Source organism: Pogonomyrmex barbatus, unplaced genomic scaffold, assembly GCF_055798465.1.
Source record: "Pogonomyrmex barbatus isolate J1 unplaced genomic scaffold, ASM5579846v1 scaffold22, whole genome shotgun sequence".
Lineage (NCBI taxonomy): Eukaryota > Metazoa > Arthropoda > Insecta > Hymenoptera > Formicidae > Pogonomyrmex > Pogonomyrmex barbatus.
Genome location: NW_028297119.1, coordinates 2,609,528 through 2,631,933, shown reverse-complemented (window position 1 = coordinate 2,631,933; position 22,406 = coordinate 2,609,528). Strand labels below are relative to the sequence as shown.

Below are 22,406 nucleotides of genomic sequence, written 5' to 3'. Positions count from 1 at the left end.
TAAAAGAAAAATTATGATTAAAGTTAATCTACATTGATGGAAATAGACATAAAAATATTCGTGTCATATGATTATTAATAATAATTTAATAATTTCCGATTACGTACAAATTCATATAAAAGGCATTTATGATCTCGCAGATGAGTACATTTTTTTGTACTACTACTTTGTACATACTACTTGACGTTTATTTTTTTTCTGCAAAGCAACGTTTTTACGCGCCGCGCCAAGTAATGATGTCATAGTGCTAAGCGACGATGGCAAGAATTACCAAACGAGAAAGAAAAAAAATAAAATAAAAAAGCGAAAAGGGGGGAGAGAAAAAAGAGCTATCAAAACGAAAATTTTTCTCTTGAAAATATCACGCGACAATTAAGACAAATATTTTTCAACGTGCCACAATTTCAATGCAGATCATCTCTTTTCCAAATAATGAAAATGTCGACATCGCCGTCACCGTCGCAATCGACCACAAGCCACAATGCATGACGACATCGTTTGCCATCTGACGTTGCGTTTGACGTGTGGATCGCGCGGCACGATCGATTCGTTCGATTCGAGCTCTCGAGCCGCTCGCAGCGCGCGGCAACAACAGCGACGGCGACGGCGACACCGTTAGGCGCCGCGACCGCGATCCACCACTTTCCACTCGCTTTTATTTACCCCACACATAGTGCGTGCACACACGTACATTCAGTATACATACACCATACACAGCATCCCCGCGCACAGCGCGTACACTCGACATATCACACATGCGCGCGCGCGCGCATGAGAGACGCTGCTGGACACGCTCGCTCGCTCTCTCCCTCCCGCGAACGATAAACATGGCTGTCGTGCTTTGTGATGACGATTATCCGCGCGAGTTTGTGCGGCCGAGTGTCGCACCGAGTGACCGCGAGTAATATGGATGAGAGACGCCAGTCCCGGAGACCCAGGTAACGACGACGTCGAGTATTCTTCTCCCTCGTCCCTTCGCCGTCGCCTGATCATCTGAGCGAGGAGATTCGCGGATCTCGCTCGGACGACAACGACGGCGACGGCGGACGTTTGTGTGTAACTCGCTCGTTATCGCTCTCCGTTCACGCGACCCTCGATTTATATTACCAGTGTTTCCTATTTTTCGTCCTCCTCCGTCTACCCCCTTTCTCTCCCGCAAATGCGAAGGTGAGTGAACCTGCTGCTGCTGCTGCTGCTCGCACGTCACGTATCGTTAACTACATAGCGCGCCTGTCACGCGTTATTTGCATTACCGCACAACTCCTTGACATTGTCGGGCATCATCGTCCAAACGAGAAACCGTGTACATCTCGCAGCCACTAATCCTGTGATCGTGAAAATTGAAATCATGACTCCCCTTTTCCACGTCGTTGCTGGTTTTCCTCATAAGAAACCATCGGGATCTATCACTATGTGATGTATTATTGATATATTAATTTTTTAATAAGTTGTTACTTAGCTCCGGAGATCTGAAGCTTTATTCGCGCGTTAAAATGTGTTTGCATGCACCTCGATATTTCAACCATGCAAGAACGATTTTCTTTCAAATTGGAATTGGAATAACTTTGGCGAGTTTAACATTGAGTTGTTTAATACTAGCTTCTAGCATGTTTTCCAATACAGTTGGAATATGCTCGAATGGAAATTTTTTTTTGCATAGATATCATGTTTGCATTCTTAAGTAACATATTTATAAGTAAATAAACACTATTACAATAAAGATAAATATTTAACAAGTAATGATAACATGTAATGATACATTTATATGTAGTATATGTATTTGTTTATAGCTTTTAAAAGAATAATTGAATATATAGACAATAAATCAATATATTTTATAAATTATTTTTGTAGTCTTTTGTATTTTAAACAAATTTGTAACTTTGACTAACAATGAAGTCTTAGATTATATGCACATTGATACATTTTAGGCTGTTGTCTGGGTGAGCAATGAATGTACTTCGTATTTTAACACCGTGTGTGTTACAACGCAGACGTATAAGAGGTATAGATAATACTGATAAAAGGGATTCCTGGTTCATGAGAAGACAGCTTGGAGATGCCTCTCACATGACACATAGAATGGGTGCTTCTGCATCATCAAGCATCACCAGTGTAGGTGGAGACCCAGTCCAAGCAGCCAGACTTTCAGCGTCTAGTAGTCCCGAACAACATGGCATTGCAGTTAGGTACATGCAGTTAGATACATTATTAATGTTTTATACAAATTTGTAATATTCATATGTCACTTTTATTTAATCTTTAAATAAAAGAAATGTTTGGCTTATATTTTATAATGTGCCCATAAAATTTTGATTAGTGACTATCTATAAATCTTTGAATGGCTCTTAAAAAATATAATGTGAATGTATAAATGATATAACATAATTTAGAATATCAATGTGAAGACAATGTAAAGATAACAATTCAAAGACGAAAGTCGCAAATTTGATCGCACATTAAATTTTCTATAGTTGTTTATTCATGTATAGAGAGAAAAAGAAGAAGATGACAGGATTTGCAACATTACGCAAGAAGTTTATTAGGAGACGCCGCTCCTCTAAAGCATGTGATCATGGTAGAATTATTAGAGATTTGGTGTCGACATGGAGTCACTTAGAAGCAACTGCTCTACTTGAAGAGTACGAGGCGTTAGCTGCATTGAAAGATCTTCATGTTCAAGCTGAATTAGCTAGACCGCCAGCTGCTACTTTTAAGCAAGATCTATCGATGTTATATGATTACAAACATTGCTCTGATGTGGATCTTGTATATAGAGGAGCATGTTTTCCCGTTCATAGAGCTGTTCTCTCCGCCAGATGCCCATACTTTAGGGATTTGCTAGCTGGCTGTCCTGGTACTTAATATAATTATATTCTCTTCATAATGAATACTAATGAGATTTATTTATAATTTTTTTTTGTAATGTGAAAGTTTATATAAGATATCGTTATTGTATTGTTTAGACATTATTTTATTACGTATTTCAAAAATTTCAGGATACGGTGCTAGAATATGTTTGGAGTTACGAACTCCGCATCTCGAAGTACAGATGTTCTCAGCGTTGTTACGATATCTTTACACTGGTGATATTTGTCCACATGATGCGACTTTGGAAGCGAACTTACTCCGGCGACTTGGAGAAGAGTTTGGAACTCCAAATCCACTGGAGCATGATCTCAGATACTTGCTGGACACGGGTGATTATGCAGACGCCGCTCTCGTATTCACGTCGGACAGTGATTATCAAAGACCGGATAGTGGAAGTTCGGAATATGGATTTCGTCCCAAATTAGAGCTGCCATGTCATAAAGCGATACTTTCCGCAAGATCTCCTTTCTTCAGAAATTTAATACAAAGACGGACTAGATCAGGCGAGGATCATACAGAAAGGGCACTTCACATACCTACTAGAATAGTACTAGACGAAAGTGTAATACCTAAACGATATGCCAGAGTTTTGCTACATGCTGTGTATCTAGATACCGTCGATTTATCGTTAATATTGAGGGGAAGTGGTTGTGGAAATAGTGCTGGTAGTTTGGGAGAGGTAAGAAAAAATCTTAGCGTTAAGTGTAGAAATTATTCTGTACTATTGGTCTTATACATTAATATTTTGTTTAAACTTAGGTTCAAGCGCTAACACATACTGGTCGAATGCGACCAAGTCCATTAGAAGAAGCGATGGAATTATATCAAATTGGACGGTTTCTCGAGCTTGATATATTATCGCAAGGTTGCGAGGATCTTATTTTAGAGTATCTCACCTTGGAATCGTTACCGACTGTTCTGAAGTAAATTTGATTACTGATAAATCTTTCACAAATATTAGAAATTGTTATTAAAACTTATTAAAACTTATGTTATATATAGATGGGGTAGTCAACCTCATGGATCAGCATGGGTGCATAGACAAGCGTTGCATTATCTAAGAGAGGAATTTCAGCCGATTGCTTCGTCTTCGATCCTTCATCAATTAGATCACACCCATTTAGCGAATGTTTTACAGAGTCATTTTTTACAAGCGAGCGAACTTGAAGTACTGCAGGCAGTACTCAAGTGGGGCGAACACGAATTAGTACGTCGAATGGAAGATCGGGAACCTAATTTGCTTAGTCATACCGTGCACTCCGTCACAAGAAAGGGTATTAAGAAAAGAGATCTCAGTGACATCGAATTACGAGAGATACTAAGTGAACTCTTACCGCTTGTCAGAATAGATCATATACTGCCACCCAATAGTGAAGCATTAGCACAAGTATATTTTCCATAAAATATTTTTTTAATTATTTAAAATTAAATATATATTTTGTTAATACATTTTTATGGTGATAATTTAGGCCATTAGGAGAGGACTGGTTTCAACTCCGCCAAGTCACATGATAGGGGACGAACGAGATAACTTGAGGGTGAATGCTTGGATAAGAGGCGGAAAGAAGAATGGGTTTTTTGTGAGGCCAAGATTATTTATGCCGTATTACGAAGAAATCAAGGTAATAATAATACTAATAAAATAATATTTTCCAAGCTAGACACACAGTCATCGATCGATGACTAATAAATACTGTATTTATTTGATATTAGTCTTTGGTGGAAGAACAAATGATTCAAGAAGCTGATCTTGTGAGATTACGAAGGCCGAGATACGTAGCGGATATACCGGACGCGCTATACATGGTTGAGGAAAAACCAAGAGCCATGGGTACCGCTGGTGTTGATGTTCTGGCAGCTGCATTTCCAGGTATTATAACATTAAATTATTATCTGTTTTGATATTATGAATTTGGCTATCTCATATATATAAATAGCTATTATATTTATATACATAAATCAATTTTTAATTTTTAAAACAGATAATTTAATGTTATTTATATCTGTATATTTTTTAATGTAAAAATTAGTAAAAATGTTCTTGTTATTTATATCCGCATTTTGATATGAAAATAAATGAATATGCTCCATATTTTTTATATCGAATAATAAATGAGAATTCAATAAAAGAGAAAATAACATTTAATAAAATAATATTTACTAATATAAAAGAATTAATTTGATTGATCGTATTATAGTACCAGACTCTGCAACAATGGCTGCAATGTTGAAACGGGAGCAAAAATTGAAACAATCGCCCAGTTGTCAACGAGCCATAAGTTTGCCGCTTTCTTCGCGACATGAAATTAATCGCCAAGTGCGACTACGTGTTGTCAGGGAGTTTAACTTACCCGATACTGTAGCAGATCTTCTGGAAGTAAGTACTTTCTATATTACTGTTTTTTAAACTGCTATAAAGTTAAATAAATAAATAATATTCTATAGATAATTATTCTGCGATTATCTATTAACTATTTTTTATATTCTATTAACTATTGTTTATGTATTCATGAATTTTATTAATTTTATTTAATAGTTATGCACATACAATAAACATACTGTTTTATTAATTTATAATATTTACAAGCATGATCCTCTATTTTGCATAAATGCTATACATACAGATATTTATTACTATTATCAATGATCAAGAACATATTTTTTTAAACGCGATAAATATAAAAATGATTGATGTGTCTATTTTATAAAATTAAATTGAAACTACAAGTTAATTATGTGTACATTAAAAATTATTTGTCTTCGATACATTTTTAAAAATATAATATAAAAAAGTAAATATTTAAAAATGTCAAAAGTATTATTCACATTTTTAGCGTCGTGACAGATGAATTATGTATTATTTGTGTTAATATTTATATGTAACATGAAAGTCTTAATTATTATTGACTATAAAGTGTCAATCAATTGTCTGTTTAGCTTTGGTCTATATTACCTAATATTGCTTTGTGATTTAATATTGTCTTGTTTGAAAATGTTCGCTACATATTTATATACAAGTTTCTACAGATCCTATGCTTAACAAATATTTGCAAGATTGTCAATATCTTGTTTGTGAAATTTTAGACTAAAAAATTATTTCTTTACAAATAATTGATTTATGGATAGATATTTGCTAATCTAATTTAATTAATTCACGAACCATCCCTTTTGTTCGAATATAGATAAGATGTGCAGCATTTTTTGTTTGTAATTAACATCATTAATCCCACCTGTAAAAACACCTTTATTTGCCGTTTCAGTAGTTTCTGTAACAGAGCCACGTGCTGCTTGAATTACTTGCACCATCATGATGCACTGATTAAACATGATAGGTGCCACTTGATTCAATTGCTCCATAAATTGACTCTTGGGAAATGCGGTTATGTCTACACCTAGCGATTTTAAACTCTCGATGAAAGAGTTATAATAAAAATCAATCATTTCGTCAAGATGATTATCGAGCACCTCCTTTCGAGAACTCGATATAAGGAAAAATATGAGATCCCTTACACCATAGGTGTAGAGTGTCAATTGGAAGTCCACAATTTTCATATCGATCGGTTTACCCGACTCGTCGTATTTGAACATCATGTTATTTACCCAAAAATCATGATGCACTAATGTCGCCCAAGGTTCCTTCGACGGTGCATGTTCGTTTGCAAATCCGTATTCAATCGTTTTCTGAATTCTATCCAGATAAGTTTCTGCTTCTTTTATATTTTTGTAATCGTTGTGCGCCTTCCCCACCATATCCAGCACACCTTGTTGCGCAGCCTGATTTATAGAGAAATTTAGAACGGGTAACACCATCTTTTCGAAAAATTCAGGTTTCTTCAACTTCAGGCCGATTGCTATAGCGTGCAGCTTTGCTAAGTGACTGATTGCAAAATCCATATGCACCTTATCTAGACCTAGAATGCGGTCTTGCGTTATGTAATTGTGATCCTTTAGATTTTCTAAAACGATGGCGGCCTGCTCGTCGAAACATTGAGGATCTCGTAAACCTAATCTGCCGCCGAAAAATTGTGGCGTGATAACACTCAAAGCTTCCCGTGGGATACCGCTTTCGTTTTGTAACTTTAAAAACTCTGGTGCTACCACGCTATAAAATTTCAGTTCTTTCTTGAATGTTAGCGGGCTATCGAATAAATCTAGCAAATATTCTGATTTCGGCGGTAGTTTAACGACTATGCTTAAAGTTCTCTTCTTATCATTTTGTTCGGCATTGATTTTGATAGCCAATATTACGCTACCGAAGTTCTCTCCCGGGTCTGTTAAATACCTCCATTCTACGTCGTATATTTTAAAATTAGGCCCATACGTTTGCATTAACAATGTGTCCAAATTTTTAACGGGAAGCGTGTCAAGTGATGATTGCGTTTTCCTAACAAAAAAGAAGATTTCACATCAGAGAATTATTACTTCAGGAAAATTGAAGTGCATAATTGTGCGCGTGACCACATTATATAGAATTATGAAATAAAATAATCGACATACATTGTACGTGTTTGCTACGAATTTCTTGGAAACTGAAGTCAAGCCCTCTTTGATTGGATGTCGTCAATATATCTTCTTAAGCTATAAAATAAATTTATATTAAACTCGTTTAAAGTTAAAGAAAGAAGAATGATATTATTGTTTATTTACAATCTCGATTTAATTTATTAAAGTTTTTTTGATTTTTAATATTGAATTAATAAAACTCTTGAATCAGATTAAATTAAATGTTTTGAGAAAACAAGAGAATTATATAAGATACAAGTAAATTATAACTACAAGCTTTAGGATTGATAGAATTCATTGAAAAAAATAAGATGATATTAATATCGAGAAAAGAATTATATTTAATAGTTTAATTTATTTAAACGGATCACAAATATAGATAGAATTAATATCTATAACTATAGAATTAATATTTTCCAAACTCAACAGCTAACAAGTGATTTTGGGAAACAAACGTGTGTATTGTTACGGATTACGGATTGTTATGGATCATATATTATTTCAATTTACCCAAACTGAAATAATACATTGTGTATATTTCAATCGGGATTTAGCGTCACACATTTGTTATTAAAGAGAGAAACTTCCAATATATCAAATTTGATCTTGATTATAATTTAATAACAATTATAAGTAAATTCTCAAAGTTTGCGTTTGACACTTTACGTGTGGCTTCTTTCATTTTTTAATATAAAAGATATAAATTTATCGAAAGAAATGTTTAAAGAAATCGTCGTAATTTTGAATATTATTACAAAAAAATGTAGTTTCATGAAGAATTATTAATTTATAAATTAAAAAACCAAATATCTTTAACAATTACAATTTCTGGACATATTTGATAAGATTTTTTATTTCTTATTGATTATTGACATTTTTATTTTTTATTTTATTTTTGATTATTGAAAGTTTTATTTATTTATGCTTTTTAATAAATTCTAGCAAATTTAAAAAGATTTTATAATTTACTCACTTTGTAAAGTATCGAATCTTATTGTAGATGCGTCTTACGCATAGATATCTTTGTGGCGCTAATTTTTTATGTGGAAAAAGTTCACTTTATCGTTATCCAGTAGGATTAATCTTGTATTCTCATCTGTCTTTGATATAAGAGAACGCACATGTATTTTTTACTTCTTAACGTTTGCTCGCGTATCTGTTCTAGCTTTAACTGTCATTAGATCGTGAAGCGTCGCTATTTTATATCATAGTAGGGAGAGAGAAGTATCAGTAGGCTTCTCGCCGACTATGACTCGTTTATGTAAATTCAATTCGCAGATAAACTAGTCAGTTTTCCTTATCGCTCACTATAATGTACAAAATAGATTTCAAAGTGCAACGGCATCGGAAAAATGGATCATAACGGCTTGATTTTATCGAATAAATGACGTGGCGCTCGACGCGCGACCAATGATGAGTCCAAAAAGCAGAACGCGAACGTCATTAATTGCACTTACATGGATGAAAGCCTATCGGTACAATTGATACCTTTCTGGTTGTATTAATCGCGTATCACGGCCGAAGAGCGTAAAGTGCCTATTTATAGTGCATTCGTGACACGAGAAACTTTGAGTGTTAAGATTAATGTTGTAGAAATGATGCCAACGAGTCCATCCGTGGCTAACTTATCTCTAAAGTGCGCATGCTTTTGTAGAATTATCAGAATGATCAGAAATTACAATTTCATTTAAATTAAGCATTTTTCTGTTAATGCCATTCAAGTCCACGCTAAGTAAGACCGCGCTATTTATCGCCTTTATCTTTATTTAAATAGTACTCGGTATTTTTTTCTGCAGAAAATTAAACAAATATCGTATGTTCAAAGGTTGAGAAATAATAATCGTTCAAGACTTTTGTAATTCGTCTCGTATCGAGACATTTGATTAACTTGGTGCCCTGTATAATTGCTCGAGTGACTTCGTAACTGTGACGACACACTTACGGACGCCAGCCAACGTTACGCGATATTTTATTTCTGGTAATAGCGCAAATTTATTTTCGGAAATTGTTACGGATAAAGATAATTTAACATCGATATTCATCAGTACTCATTGAATATTCAAAATATCAGTATATCATATTTTCGTTATTATTTTAAATTTTTTTTTTTAAATATTAATAAATTGCGATGCACTAAAAGTATTATTTAATTCAAAGATTGAATAATTAATGAAAATAAACTTAAAATAAACTAATGACCCATAAATTTTACTTAAGTGATAAAGCAGTGCACTATAAATAATTATGTTATTAGTATTAAACGATATTAGGATCATATTATTCAATTTTATATTCTATCTAACTTTCTTGAAGCATTAATATCTATATCTGATTAATATTGAGGCCATTGAAAAATCACTCGGGATATCCATGACCTAATCCCTATTTTGCGAGGATTCATCAATTCAGATAATTGCTACGCCAATAGGACACTCTTTTTTGTTTCATTTCTTTCGTATTAAAATAGAGAATAAAAATCAAATTGACAAATTGAGAATAAAAATCCATTATCGTGGTAAATTTCCTGGTAAATTTCGATATTAAATCGACTAATTTGATGTTAATTAATAAGTTACTAGAAGACAATATGCAATCTACGAAGAAATTAAGTGAGATGAATAAAAAAGACAAGGAAAATAGCTCGAAGCACAAACTCGAAGACGCGTGTCTTTTTTACATATTATTATGTTATTAATCGGTCAATATTTCACATAATTGCACCGTATTCGTGATTATTTCCTACTAATAGATGTAATCATATTTCCATACGTATGCAAATGCATCCGCGGAAGTTGTTCTGCTATTAAATTATGTGCCAAGTTCTCATCCCGACGAAAGTCGCATCGATGAATATTCCTAGATGCAGAATGTTATTTAACTTTACACACATTGAATACTCCAGATTTCTCACGCTTTCATTTTTTAATTTTTAAATTAATTTGGAATCCCTAATGAAAATTTTATTGCACGATTATCTTGAATAATTTCAACAATTTCTTGTTAAATTTTTATACTAGAACTTAAATTAAAATTTCTAAAATTCTGAGTAAAGTAAAATGATGGATCAACATGATATTTTCATCAAAAATCATTCTTGACTTGGTAATGTAGATTGTATGTATATTTATACATTTTCCGAGTATGCAGTAACCGGAGGCAGTAATATCATTCTTTGTCAAGTGATAAACAGTGAGATTTATCAAAAAAATTTTCTTGATAATTAACACGTCGGGTTCTTCAAATATTATCAATCAAAAATAAAAAAAAACTTACTCGATAATTATCATTTGTTATGATTTGATTTATTATAATCGTCTTCCTGCCATCAATCATGATTATTACATCACTGTTGCACGTACGTAAATGACTGTGCGATCGAGATGACACAACAATCGTGGCCATAACAATGAGCAGGTGTCACGAATTAATTCAAATTGCAAGATGGACTTGCATGCGAAACACGATTTCTGCAGCTGCGCACACGGCGAGTTTATTAGCATGTAGAGCTGAGGACTCGTAAGCGCATTTAGCGTCGCCGGTACCATTGACAATATGCTGATTTTCCTCGTGAAGCTTAAAATTGTATTATTATTGTAATCTCATGCGAGAAAGATTGACATACTCGTGTCCGATGGTTTTAAGAATCTCGAGCTATTAAGTGACTCTATTAGGAAACACCTACGACTACGTGAGACGTATATTAAACCGTTTATATGTACGACTGAATATTTAATCAGCATTAAGACTCTTCAAGGTGGAGGATATTTGCCACGAGCTCGAGTGCGTTCGTGCTCGAGCTCGAGACATCTAAGCAAAACAATGATTCTAAGGACAAGAAAGCTTATCAACGTGACAACGTTATTTTGGTCGAGAAGCGAAGTTAGTAGCAAAATCAAGTGAGAGATTTGAGTTTCACGTTAAATATGTTAGACACATTTACAGACGATGGTTGGAACATATTAAACTCATATTACATATCTCATATTAAACTCACATGTCTGTTCACTATTCATACACGTGTTCTTCTAATCGTGTGCCAATTCTTATCATTCTGTAGTGTAGTTCTGTCCTTGATTTTCGAGTCTGTTTGTCCGTTTGTCCGATATCAATAGATTAAACAGTATCATTGACCTTCGCGTTGCATAAACGACCTAGTAGCCTAGTAGAAGGTTCTTACAGTCTCGAATATTCAATTTATTATTAGAGCTAAATAAACGAGAGGCTAAATATACGAAATTATTTTTCACCTATTATGCAACTGCCTGTTTCGAACAATAACTCAATTTTTCGCAGCATCATCAAGTCATTAAAAAATATACACTAAGATACACTCGTACTTAATCAAAATGACTGGAAGTTTTTGTTTGACATTTGTTTTTTTTATAACGATTAAATAATCGTAATTCATTTTAAATTTCATCAAAGTGAGCATAAAAGCTTATGTATCAATTATAACACGTTATTTAAAGAGCTCTGACAGAATAAAAAAAAAATCTAAAAAATTGTATCATATATCAATTGGGTATTAAAAAACTCGCGTTTGATTTATCTGTTATTTATCTTGCATATGTTATTATTAAGATTACGTATATGAGTACGTCATTTACCTTAGTACTGATAGCGAGAAGCGATCGGAAGCACATTCACTAAGAATGCAATATCACCGACGTGACGTAGATGAAATATCGATACGTGCGTAACACGAAATGAACGACGACGTCAAGCTCTTGTTTTTATTTGTTCCCTTTTTTTTTTTTTTTTACGATGTTTGCTCTATGCAGCGTGTGGTACAGGTCGCACGGCGCTTTGACACAGCGCAATTCACGCGACTAACTTCGCGAGGAGACTCTCGTTGCCCGTTTGACTTTGCCTCCTATTCTCCCTCTTTTTCCGCTGCTATTCGCATTATCTGCGTCTTTTAACGCAATGTCGAATTAGACGACGCGCGACAGAAACACGAGAGGACACAAAAGCGCGTCAGCAAAGACAGATGATACGTGGCGCGCATTTTGTCTTAATGGAATGAGATGCAAACGAGTCTTCGTCGAGGAATATCCTCGTAAAGTTGTTACTTTTCGAACACTTGCGCGATATCGAGGTTTCACAATGTCGGCGATCACATGCTAATATAGGCCTCATTAATTTGCGAAATTGATTAAATGGATCAATATGGATCGGCAATTTAACGTTGTGAAAATTTTTCTGGGATATAGAAAGGATTTAATATTTAAATATACTTTCTATATTTTCTATACTTTCTATATTTTTTCATCTTTTTCTGCCTCTATTGATAAAAATAAAAACTTGTCTTTACTTTCTACAAAAATAGAAATTTGTTACTTTTCAAAAAGAATTTTTTATTTTTGTTCTGTATTTATTATTTACTTCTTTTTTTAGATTTTTTTTTAAGTTAAGATTATGAAATTAAACATTTGATTATATATGTCATTTGAAATCAATGTCGGCACTTCAAACCATACATATAATATGTCAAAAGTAATTTTGACGGTTTCTTTATTTCGACATTATTTCGGAGTAATATTAAACTTGTGATAATTACACTGCTATATTGTTCGCAATGCAAACGTCAATGTGTAACGGACAAATTAGCGAAAAATAGAACTATCGAATAATAAGATGGCCTACAATCGACAGGTACATGAATAATAGAAAAAGTATAGATGTACGTATAAAGAATGAATACACCGCAATACATTGTGTAGTTTTATTTTTCGAAATGTCACAACGATGTGTTTTTTTTTTTAGATATACCTTGTGCATTACAATAATAACAGGAAAGTGTAATTTTCACCTATCCTCTCTGTAATTTTTAAAAAGTTTTTTCTCTCTCTCTCTCTCTCTCTCTCTCTCTCTAAATATATATTACAAATCTATTGTACTTCGATTCAGTAAACTGCCGCAGAGTTTTCACGCTGAGTTTTTATTGACGATACGACTGACGTGTACGGTGATAGCCTGAAGGGCGGCTGTTCACCAAAAATAATTTATCTTGATGTTCCGCTTTAAACGTGGTTATATGGCGGTGATATATACGCGTGGTATCACACTGGGGGTGACAAGCGGATGAATCATGAAACGACACTACCAGCAATCGAATGAAATGCATGCAATCTGTAGCTGTGCAGCATTATGCGTGAATAAATGCAGAAACATATTATCAAATACGTGCGGTATGTTGCATCGCTGCAGCCTCTGTGCTACAGAGGTAAAATGGAGCGAACAAACGTTGTTACAAATCTGGATGTACTCAAAATTATTTCTATATGTCTCTAGAACAGCGAAAATTACACAATAATGCCAGATTTAATTTTAAACCATGCAGAATGAAAGCTTGTTTATTTACTTATCTTACAATAATTACTTATAAACAATTTTTTATTTACATTACATAATTAAATTCAATAAAAAGTTTAGAATTTAATATATGTGATTTATAAATTTAATTTAAATAAAGAAAGAAATAAAATTCAATTTTCGATTATAGTTTTTGTAGCGAACATTAAACCAAATTATTGGGTGTGTCTCATAATACAGACGGTGCATAGAGGATCCTATATTTATATCCTTATACGATTATACAAATAAGAAACATTACGTACAGTTTAAAGTTATGTTGTCACATGTGCATGTTTGTCTGTATATACAACGTATTATCGTCATACACGATGACATAACGTTTCAAACATGTCAAAACAGCGTTATGCAGCATATGCAGAAGAACTTTGGTGATTGTTTGAGACAATTTTATGTCTTACTTAAATAAGAACGTGAGATTAAAGAACAATCTCATCATCCTGCAATTTGTAGCTTATCACATTGTTTATTGTTTTTGAATGACTCATATACATAAGATCGATTCATAAGGGAAACAGATCATATCTCGCCGATTGAGTAAATTGTTGAATAAATTCGTTGACTTTGATAGTTATTTTTTATTGTCGTTATTTATATCTTTATACATAATCTTAACAGTAATATTATGATTCATATTTTTATGAAGAAAATATTTTAGCAATATTATAAAATCGTAAAAGATGATAGTAAAGCATTATCGAAATTTAAAAAGAATATAGTTTTTTATATTTATTTCTTGAAATTTTGAATTTTAAATTTAAATTTAAATTTATAATCTAAACTTATTTAAATTTAGATTATAAAGAAATTGAAGTACAATCAAATAATATGACTTTTAACATTTTTATGAAATTTTTTAAATAATAATTACCCAACAAAGACTTTTTTAAGACATATATATGAGAGCGTAGTCTATAAATAATTCTATGTATAATAAACTTAATTAATGCAAATAAACTTAATAAACTTAATAATTCTTGTGTAACTCTGTGTTTTTAAAATTTTTCATAAAGATGAAACATTATTTAATATTTTTTAAATAATGGCATACATTATGGCTCGAGAAAGATTTAATTACATACAGAAAGAACAATTTTATTAAAGTATCTAAAATTTGATCAGATACAGATCTGAAAATTATTTTGCCATCAAGTATAATCGTGATCCTATACAATATTTGAAAAATTATGTAGGAGCTTGCTTTTTATTTAAGAAAAAAGAAAACAATATCAGAATTCTTTCTACGACTTATGTTGAATAAATTTTGTTGAAATCTGGCAATGAATATTAAAACGGAATAAAGTGAGATGCTGCATAAATCTGACACTTCAGTCCTGAGGCAATTTTTGTGCTTTAATTACTAGAAATATTTTTTTTAAATTTAAATAGAACTACGTAACTATTAAAAATGAAGCCAGAACTCTCATTAATTAGTGAGTTTTCACAAAATGATATGCCAGCTTGATACATACATACACACACACACACACACACACACACACACACACACACACACACACACACACACACACACATAAAATTTTTATCAATGTGATGTGCTATATATACATTTTTAAAGAGCATGCATTAAATTTATGCGTTATTAGCTTGAAATTTACGTATAATTCCTTTTAAATTCTAGAATTAATTCTAGTTGACAAATGCATATAATTCTCATGAATCTGTGTCAACATCTTTCTATCGGTTTTTCTGCTTTATTCAACATAGTTTGTTGACGTCTTACGATAAAACTGTTTAATACGTAAACGTCATCTTAGATAATATCGCGGAAATGTTTGGAGGTTCCCTCGTGTAGCATAACAGCTTGATATCATCGCTTTGATTCATGCGGCGCGATGTAACGATTTAATACTTTCCGGGTTGGAAATACAATCGGGGGGGGGGGGGGGGGGGCGACGTAATGACTTAATACTTTCCGGAGATTAGAAAATGTATAGTCTAGGAGCGTGTCGGCGCAGCCGAAAACACAACAAGTAGGCTCGCTCGAGGAAAGGAAAAAAAAAAAAACAGAAGGCACGGAATAATAATTGCACGGAAAGAATGCTTTGTCACGGCGATTCCTCGAGCGTGATCTACAAACGTGTAATCTTCAGGTGCCGCTCAGGTGTGTGTGTGTGTGTGTGTGTGGGAAAGCTTAATGGGGAGACGGCATTTGAGAAGAGAACAGGCGCGAATTACCGCGCGTGAAATAATCGCGCGTGTCGTCGCCGCCTTGCTAATTTACGGCGGCGCATAACATATGCAAGGCGTCGTTTCCCCATTCGCTGCATTATGCGCCTTCCTAGGCGAGCGCGTGCAGCACACGTCAATTAGGTCACGGCTCGCGTTCTATTTCGGTAGACAGGTAGGGAAGAGTCCTCGTCCTCACCCGAAGGACGCGCGGATAGAGATTCGTTTCTACGAATTGATCCGCGCGCTCGTCCCCGGTTTCGCATAAGCGCCCACTCAATCGACTCTAATTCTCGCTTATTTATGCCGCCGCCTATTTACACCATCCTCTCGGCCTCGATTATCCATCGTCCGAACCCTTCGTGAACGATCCTCCAATTAATACCCACCCAACTCGGTACGTCCCACAAACCGTTCTGTCTCTCTTTCTCTTTCTCTTTCTCTCTCTCTCTCTCTCTCTCTCTCTCTCTCTCTCTCTCTCTCACTCTCTCATCCCCGCTTAATCGCGGGGTCTTTCCCCTCCTGTATTATTCCGAGCTTTTAATGCATCTTTCATCTAGCGAAACAGCGCGCGATAAATTACCGGCGTATCGATTTCAGAACACAGCGTCTTACAGTATGAAAGAGCAAAACGAGCAGAGGATGACAGATATAGAGGACATTGACTCGCCGGGCATGGGTATTCGTGTGAGAACTACCGCCCCGGTGTGTTACGGGAGGAACATGACATTTCCTCGGCCGACTTCGTCTTACGCACATAGACACGAACTTCCAGCTATAGTGACCGAGGGAGAGAGCTGCAGACTTCTTGCCGAGGTAAGGGACGACGTGCTTATGTTATTTACATTCGTTACCCTCGCGGGTGATTTTGAATTGCGCGCTGTTTAGGAATCCCCGACAATTCCTCTCGATCGGGGGAGGGGGGGGGGGGAGGGGGTCTCTCGATTCGTCTCTGTATCGCGAGACTGGAGCGGATTGTTGCGATCCAGTTGGGAAACTACCGGCAAAATTATCGGGCCGTGTCTTGTTCAATCTCCGATCTCTCGCAACCGGGTAATTCTCAGGCCGTGGTTACGGAATCGGTTTTCCCCCATTTGTGCAGCGGCGCGAATCTCTTTGTCTCTCTCTCTCTCTCTCTCTCTCTCTCTCTCTCTCTCTCTCTTTGTTTTTTCTTTTCTTTTTACATCGTAATCGTATCGTTGCTTCGCGATCGCGGCACCTCGCTCGATTAACCCCAACTCGCGCTTTTCCACTTCCTCGAAAAACGGATTACGCAAACGGTGGCACCTCCCGGTATGCTCTTTCGTTCGCAGCAGCAAGACGGCAATTCCTGCAGCGACGGCCAACTGTCGGGCGTAATGCCGGACGTAGCGATGGCGACGGCCTCCTTCGGCGCTCTGCACTTAATCGAGGAGCAGGAACTGGAATTGGATCTCGGTGACGGGGCGTCGCACCTCTTGCCGCATGTTTCCCCGTCGAGCGGCGGAACCATCGAGCCGGCTGCGCACCGGTCGTCGCTTCCTCATCAGCATCAAAGACATTTCTCCGGCCCGCCGCCCCCACCTTACGTGTATCATCGTGCTGGCACTGCCTTACCGAGGTTTATTTGAAATTTATGTACGATATGTGGATGGAGCGAATAACGCGGCAACTACTGATGATCTCCCTCTGCGCCCCCCTTCCCATCTCCGTCTCTCTTTCTCTCTATCTATCTATCTATCTATCTATCTATCTATCTATCTATCTATCTATCTCTGTTTCTCCCCCTTTCGCCCCTTATTATTATATAGCTGGCTACCGTAGCGTGTATCGATCAAATCTTGTTATTGCGGTACAAATTTATTACAAGGATAATTGTATATGTACATTTTATTTAAAACAAGCTTAAAAACGAGGTAGAGAAAGTACTTGGTTTAAGAGTATCCGTAATCTTATTGCATCCGGCAGTTACATACTGTGCGCACACAAAAAGAAAAAAGAATCTTGTACGATGATCGAGTACGATGCGACTTCGCGAAAACGTATACGGAGTATACGGAGATTTCACATCGTACAAAATCTATAAATATATATATATATATATATAAATATATATAAATAAAAATAAAAATATAAATATATAAATGTAATGAGATTAAGTGCAATCGTGTATGAGAACAAAAACTGCGATTGTGATTTATACATATAAATATGTAATCGTGATATGTGCATGTGAGTGTACTTATATGTATGAGTGGGCGTGTATGTGTATGTGTACGTGTGTGTGTGTGTGTGTGGAGAACGTAATGTGTACTCGCGGTTCCGGCTCTGAAGTGTCAAGTCTGTTAGCAAGAAAGTCTCCAGAGGAAAACAAAGAAAAAAAAGAAACGAAAGAGGAACGATGTATTGTTTCGGTATATTGAATAAATCGCGCCTTGTCACACCACCATCTTTATACTCCATATAATTATTACAGGGAAGTGAAAGTGCCTTGTATTCTTCGTACATTTGTTTCTTCCCGCGGAGAAAGCGCGGCGGCGGCGGCGATGTCGGCGACGGCGACGGCGACGGCGACGGCAACGACAACTCACGCGAGTGGAGCTGCGAAGCGCTTGATGACATTTTGCCATGCTAAACTTTTTAATTTTTCCTCTCTTCTAGGGCAGTTTCGATGTATGACGGGCTATAGTAAGACTGTAAGTACACAAGAGAAATCCAATCGATAAAACATATATCGCGCGCTTAGAGAGATGACGTCCGGGGCGCCTCGGGTCGTAAAAAGCGTGCGTGACGTTCACGATATTTAATGGGTTAATTAATTATCGCTAAGTGCTCGAGTGCATGAGAATTTTCTAAGAAAAAGTTTTCCATGAATTTAAATGTACGCTTCCACCGGCCTTGTCGTCGCGGCTTTGTAATATATCCACAAACAGGGTACGTACTACATACATGGCGACCTAGAAATCGCGTATCATCTCTGAGACGATACGCGCGACAAAGTTATGAAAAGAAAAAAGAAAAAAAGAACGCCGCTCTAATTCCGAGATATTAATTTCAAATCATATGCGCGATCAAATCTTGAAAGTTCTTGGGAAAACTGTGTTTAAGGGATGCAAATGTATAAGAAAATTTTATTCCTTGCATAATCTTGTCTTCTCGAGAAGAATTTAACTGAAGAGAAGTTAAAAACTTTCAATTTAAGGAGACAGTAAGTAATAGCTACTTAAATAATAAAAAAAATCGAATGAGAAGCATCGATTGAACGGAATAGGCATAGTAATTAAATTACCACTAATTTTTCTTTAGGAAAATGACCGAGTTTGATTAGTCACAACTTGACTAATAGCGAATCTGTAACCGAGAGGAAGTTTGTTTCTGGGTTAACATTTCATTCCGTAAAAGTCATAAAATGTCAGACTTTATTTCAATACTGCCGCATAATGCAACGTAGTAAACGATGGAAAACTAGTCACTTTCACTTTCGTTGAAGCAACAACTCATGGATCAGGTGGAGATTAATCACTCTAAACGTAGACAGATGTAAGATTAATATCGAGGTAGTAATTACTCCTTATTTAACATGGCTCCTTGGTGGGATGTAATTATTATTAAGATACTCGATTATAGACTTCATATTCGTAATTCAAAGAATTCCTTTACCGTCCTTATGTTAAGTATTTGAAGCTATTATTTCCTACATATACTGTATACAAACCGCGCTCGTAATTAATCGTTCAATTAACTTTATCAATAAATGTATTATATGCGTTTCGTTATATCTCTTAGAAGAACACATTTCGTCTTAGACAGAAATGAAATTTCGGCGTTGTTGTCACCGCTGGCGTAAATTGTGATATTATTCGAGAGAAAGTTATTGGATTATTTCGTCATTGTGGTTTATAATGAATTTCTCCCTTCCAGACCTGGATTCAGAAAGGATGTATGATTATGTAAAATATTGTTAACTGTGCGCGAATTTAACACACATTTAAGCTAAATACCGATCGTCTGCTTTGTAAAGCGTTTACTACCCTGCGAATTATAAAATTATCGGATCTGTGTATCTGAAACGATGTTAAATCGTGAATCCACGACGATGTCAGGTAATATCAACGGCGCCAGCAGTTCGTGAATCCACGATCGATTGGCGAAGTTATGATTTAAATAAAGCAACTAGACCAACTTTTAAGACCAGAATAAAAAAAAATAGTTATCACGTAGGTAGATTAATACTGTATAGACTGAGGTATATCGCGAGACTAGTATTTTGACATTCATATAGTTCATGCGTCACAAAAAAAAAAAAAAGAAAGAAGAAAAGAAATAAGAAAAGCAATTTAGGTTCTTTCTTCATTCGGACATTCGTGATTTTCATCCCTCTTCGAAATTGTTGATTTCACAAACTTCACTGTCACGAGGTGTTGATTACGTTTGCTGAAAAATAAGATTTTCGGACAGTTTATCTTTTTTATGGCTCACATAAAATAGATAGATGGCTCGCTAAGATATATTTAAAAATAAAATTTAATAAATATTTCAAAATGGAAAATGGACTCGCTGTTATTTCCCCGTCCCCAGCGCGATTCACGGTTGGTTTATGTATGTATCGACATTATCGGGAAAATCGCAAGATTTATCACCGCGTCCAACTCTCGTTTTGCCGTGCTAGATAATAAACGCGTTACGTAAACAGACGCGCTGTTTTTAGCAAAATAATAGCCGAGGACCGCGAAATACATCAAAACGGATGCTCAGGGAACGTCAGAACTTTCCCGCACCATTACTCATACCGAATTTATGTAAAAGCGTTGTACATACTCGGAACGGCGAGGAATACCGCCCGGCAAAATCCAGCCTCACCACATTCGCTCTTGACGTCACGCCGCGCTTACGCGCGGTATGGCAGATCGACGGCTACATCGCATAATTCAACATGTAAAGTCGACGATGACTTGTGTCGTTCGAGTAAAAATTCCTGTCGCCCTGTATTTTCATCGTTGCAAAAATAGCTTGTCGCGAGAGACTTATCGCGAATCCAATGTTTAATATCAGCGAACAAATTTCCTGTGAATAATAAGCGGTTGTAAAATAAACAGGAGGCGATTCTAATCTCTTGTCGTCCAATTTAAATTTTCTTAAAATATATTCTCCGCGATGTGAATATTATAAGGTGGAATAGCAGTATTCCTTCCAATTAAAAATGACGTTTCTATTTGTTACGTAAATCATATTCGCTTCCTCGAAATTATTTGATGTGTTTGTTACGGATGTTGAAGCATAGCTTGATTTAGACTTTAATTTACATGATTGCATCCACTTACGAAATATTATACGTTTCTTAATTTGCGAGTTTAATGACAAAATTCTAGATAAATTGATGTCTTTCTTAAGATGAAAATCTCGACATATCAATGATTTCCGACTTATGAATGATTGGTAAAATTGTTTATAAACTAAATTTTACAAACAGATAAAATCTGTTTGCTTCTACAAGAAAATATATGAAAATATTCTCTTTTGAAAAATAGTTGACAATAAAAAATTCATATTTCTTTATAAATGTTTTTTATTCTACTTTTAAAGATTGAATATTGATCTGATTTGAGCAAATTGTTGAAGCTATAAAGTATGTAGATATAGAATAATTTATAGTTTGAATATTTTATTTAATGTTTTATGATTGTTTAATGCACTTTAAAATGGTTTATATTTGTGTTTTTTCAAAATATTGTATTTCTTGATATACTCTAATTTTTTTATCATCTTCGAGAATTCCAAAAGATTATAGATCAATAATTACAAAGAATTTTTATTAAATTTTTTTTATCAAAAAATTTCCTCTCTAAAAAGATTAATGTTATATCAGTTTGTTACCTATGTATTTTTGCAATAAACCATATATTCTCGTTAAAAGAAGAATATTATTTCGCTTTTTCGTCGGAAATATTGAAAATACCGAATAATACATAAATAATGTTGCACTTAGAGATAAAGCCTTAAATGATTATGTTTGCATATCTTGAAAAGAAACAGAAAAGCGTTATCTTTAGCAAAAAAAGTTATTATCAAGTAACATGCGCGATATTTGCGCATGTCATGCGATAATTTATTCCTAAAACCGATATTGCGAAATAATATTACTTCGCATGTTAAATATATTTCGAGAAAACGATAATTTTTAATAAAACATTAAATGTAATAATAAAATGCATTGCTTATGTTTTTAACATTGTAATTTGTTTAAATTTAAATATATCGAAACTTCAAAGAATTTTTTTAGCTTTGAAATATTTAAACTACATGTCTTTTTTAACCTTTTTACCTTTTTACAATATTTTCGAACATGTCCACTCGTTAATTAATTTCAAAACTGTAAATAGAATTATTATTTTTACTATTTTTAAAGCATTTATTGAAAACTCAGTTATAAAAACATGTAACAAAAACTAAATGTTACGATAAATAGTGACTTTTGACATTTCCATTAA

General features: G+C 34.8%; 2 protein-coding genes across 8 annotated transcripts; one reads left to right on the top strand and one right to left on the bottom strand.

The window, feature by feature from the left end:
- The first annotated feature begins 712 nt into the window (after nt 1-712).
- Nucleotides 713-20,467, top strand: LOC105430506 (BTB/POZ domain-containing protein 7). 3 transcript variants are annotated; one of them, XM_011644101.3, is made up of 11 exons: nt 713-938; nt 1,932-2,189; nt 2,475-2,857; nt 3,000-3,550; nt 3,631-3,794; nt 3,874-4,258; nt 4,341-4,493; nt 4,585-4,741; nt 5,070-5,248; nt 16,540-16,755; nt 17,253-20,467. In XM_011644101.3, exons 2-11 carry the CDS (start codon nt 1,951-1,953, stop codon nt 17,547-17,549), a joined length of 2,724 nt encoding a protein of 907 aa, XP_011642403.1. In that variant the 5' UTR covers nt 713-938; nt 1,932-1,950; the 3' UTR covers nt 17,550-20,467. The 3 variants fall into 3 exon arrangements, with proteins under 3 accessions (XP_011642403.1, XP_011642405.1, XP_011642404.1); XM_011644103.3 differs by having other exon boundaries at nt 714-938; nt 2,493-2,857; XM_011644102.3 differs by lacking the exon at nt 713-938 and adding an exon at nt 1,026-1,167.
- Nucleotides 5,367-12,383, bottom strand: LOC105430504 (uncharacterized). Of its 5 annotated transcripts, none has more exons than XM_089078348.1 (5): nt 11,982-12,383; nt 11,369-11,533; nt 10,648-10,947; nt 7,369-7,449; nt 5,367-7,255 (listed from the first exon to the last, which is right to left on the bottom strand). In XM_089078348.1, coding segments are annotated over exons 4-5 (1,239 nt in total). In that variant the 5' UTR covers nt 7,371-7,449; nt 10,648-10,947; nt 11,369-11,533; nt 11,982-12,383; the 3' UTR covers nt 5,367-6,018. The 5 variants fall into 5 exon arrangements, with proteins under 5 accessions (XP_088934474.1, XP_011642399.2, XP_088934473.1 ...); XM_011644097.3 differs by lacking the exon at nt 10,648-10,947 and adding an exon at nt 8,348-8,681; XM_089078347.1 differs by lacking the exon at nt 10,648-10,947.
- Nucleotides 20,468-22,406: the final 1,939 nt, after the last annotated feature.

What these genes read in the sequence shown, in the direction of transcription:
- LOC105430506 (XM_011644101.3), top strand. Translation starts at nt 1,951, where the DNA reads ATGAATGTACTTCGTATTTTAACACCGTGTGTGTTACAACGCAGACGT. An exon ending in CAACATGGCATTGCAGTTAG is followed by an intron (nt 2,190 to 2,474) that starts GTACATGCAGTT and finishes AATTTTCTATAG; the next exon opens with TTGTTTATTCATGTATAGAG. An exon ending in GTGCTGGTAGTTTGGGAGAG is followed by an intron (nt 3,551 to 3,630) that starts GTAAGAAAAAAT and finishes GTTTAAACTTAG; the next exon opens with GTTCAAGCGCTAACACATAC.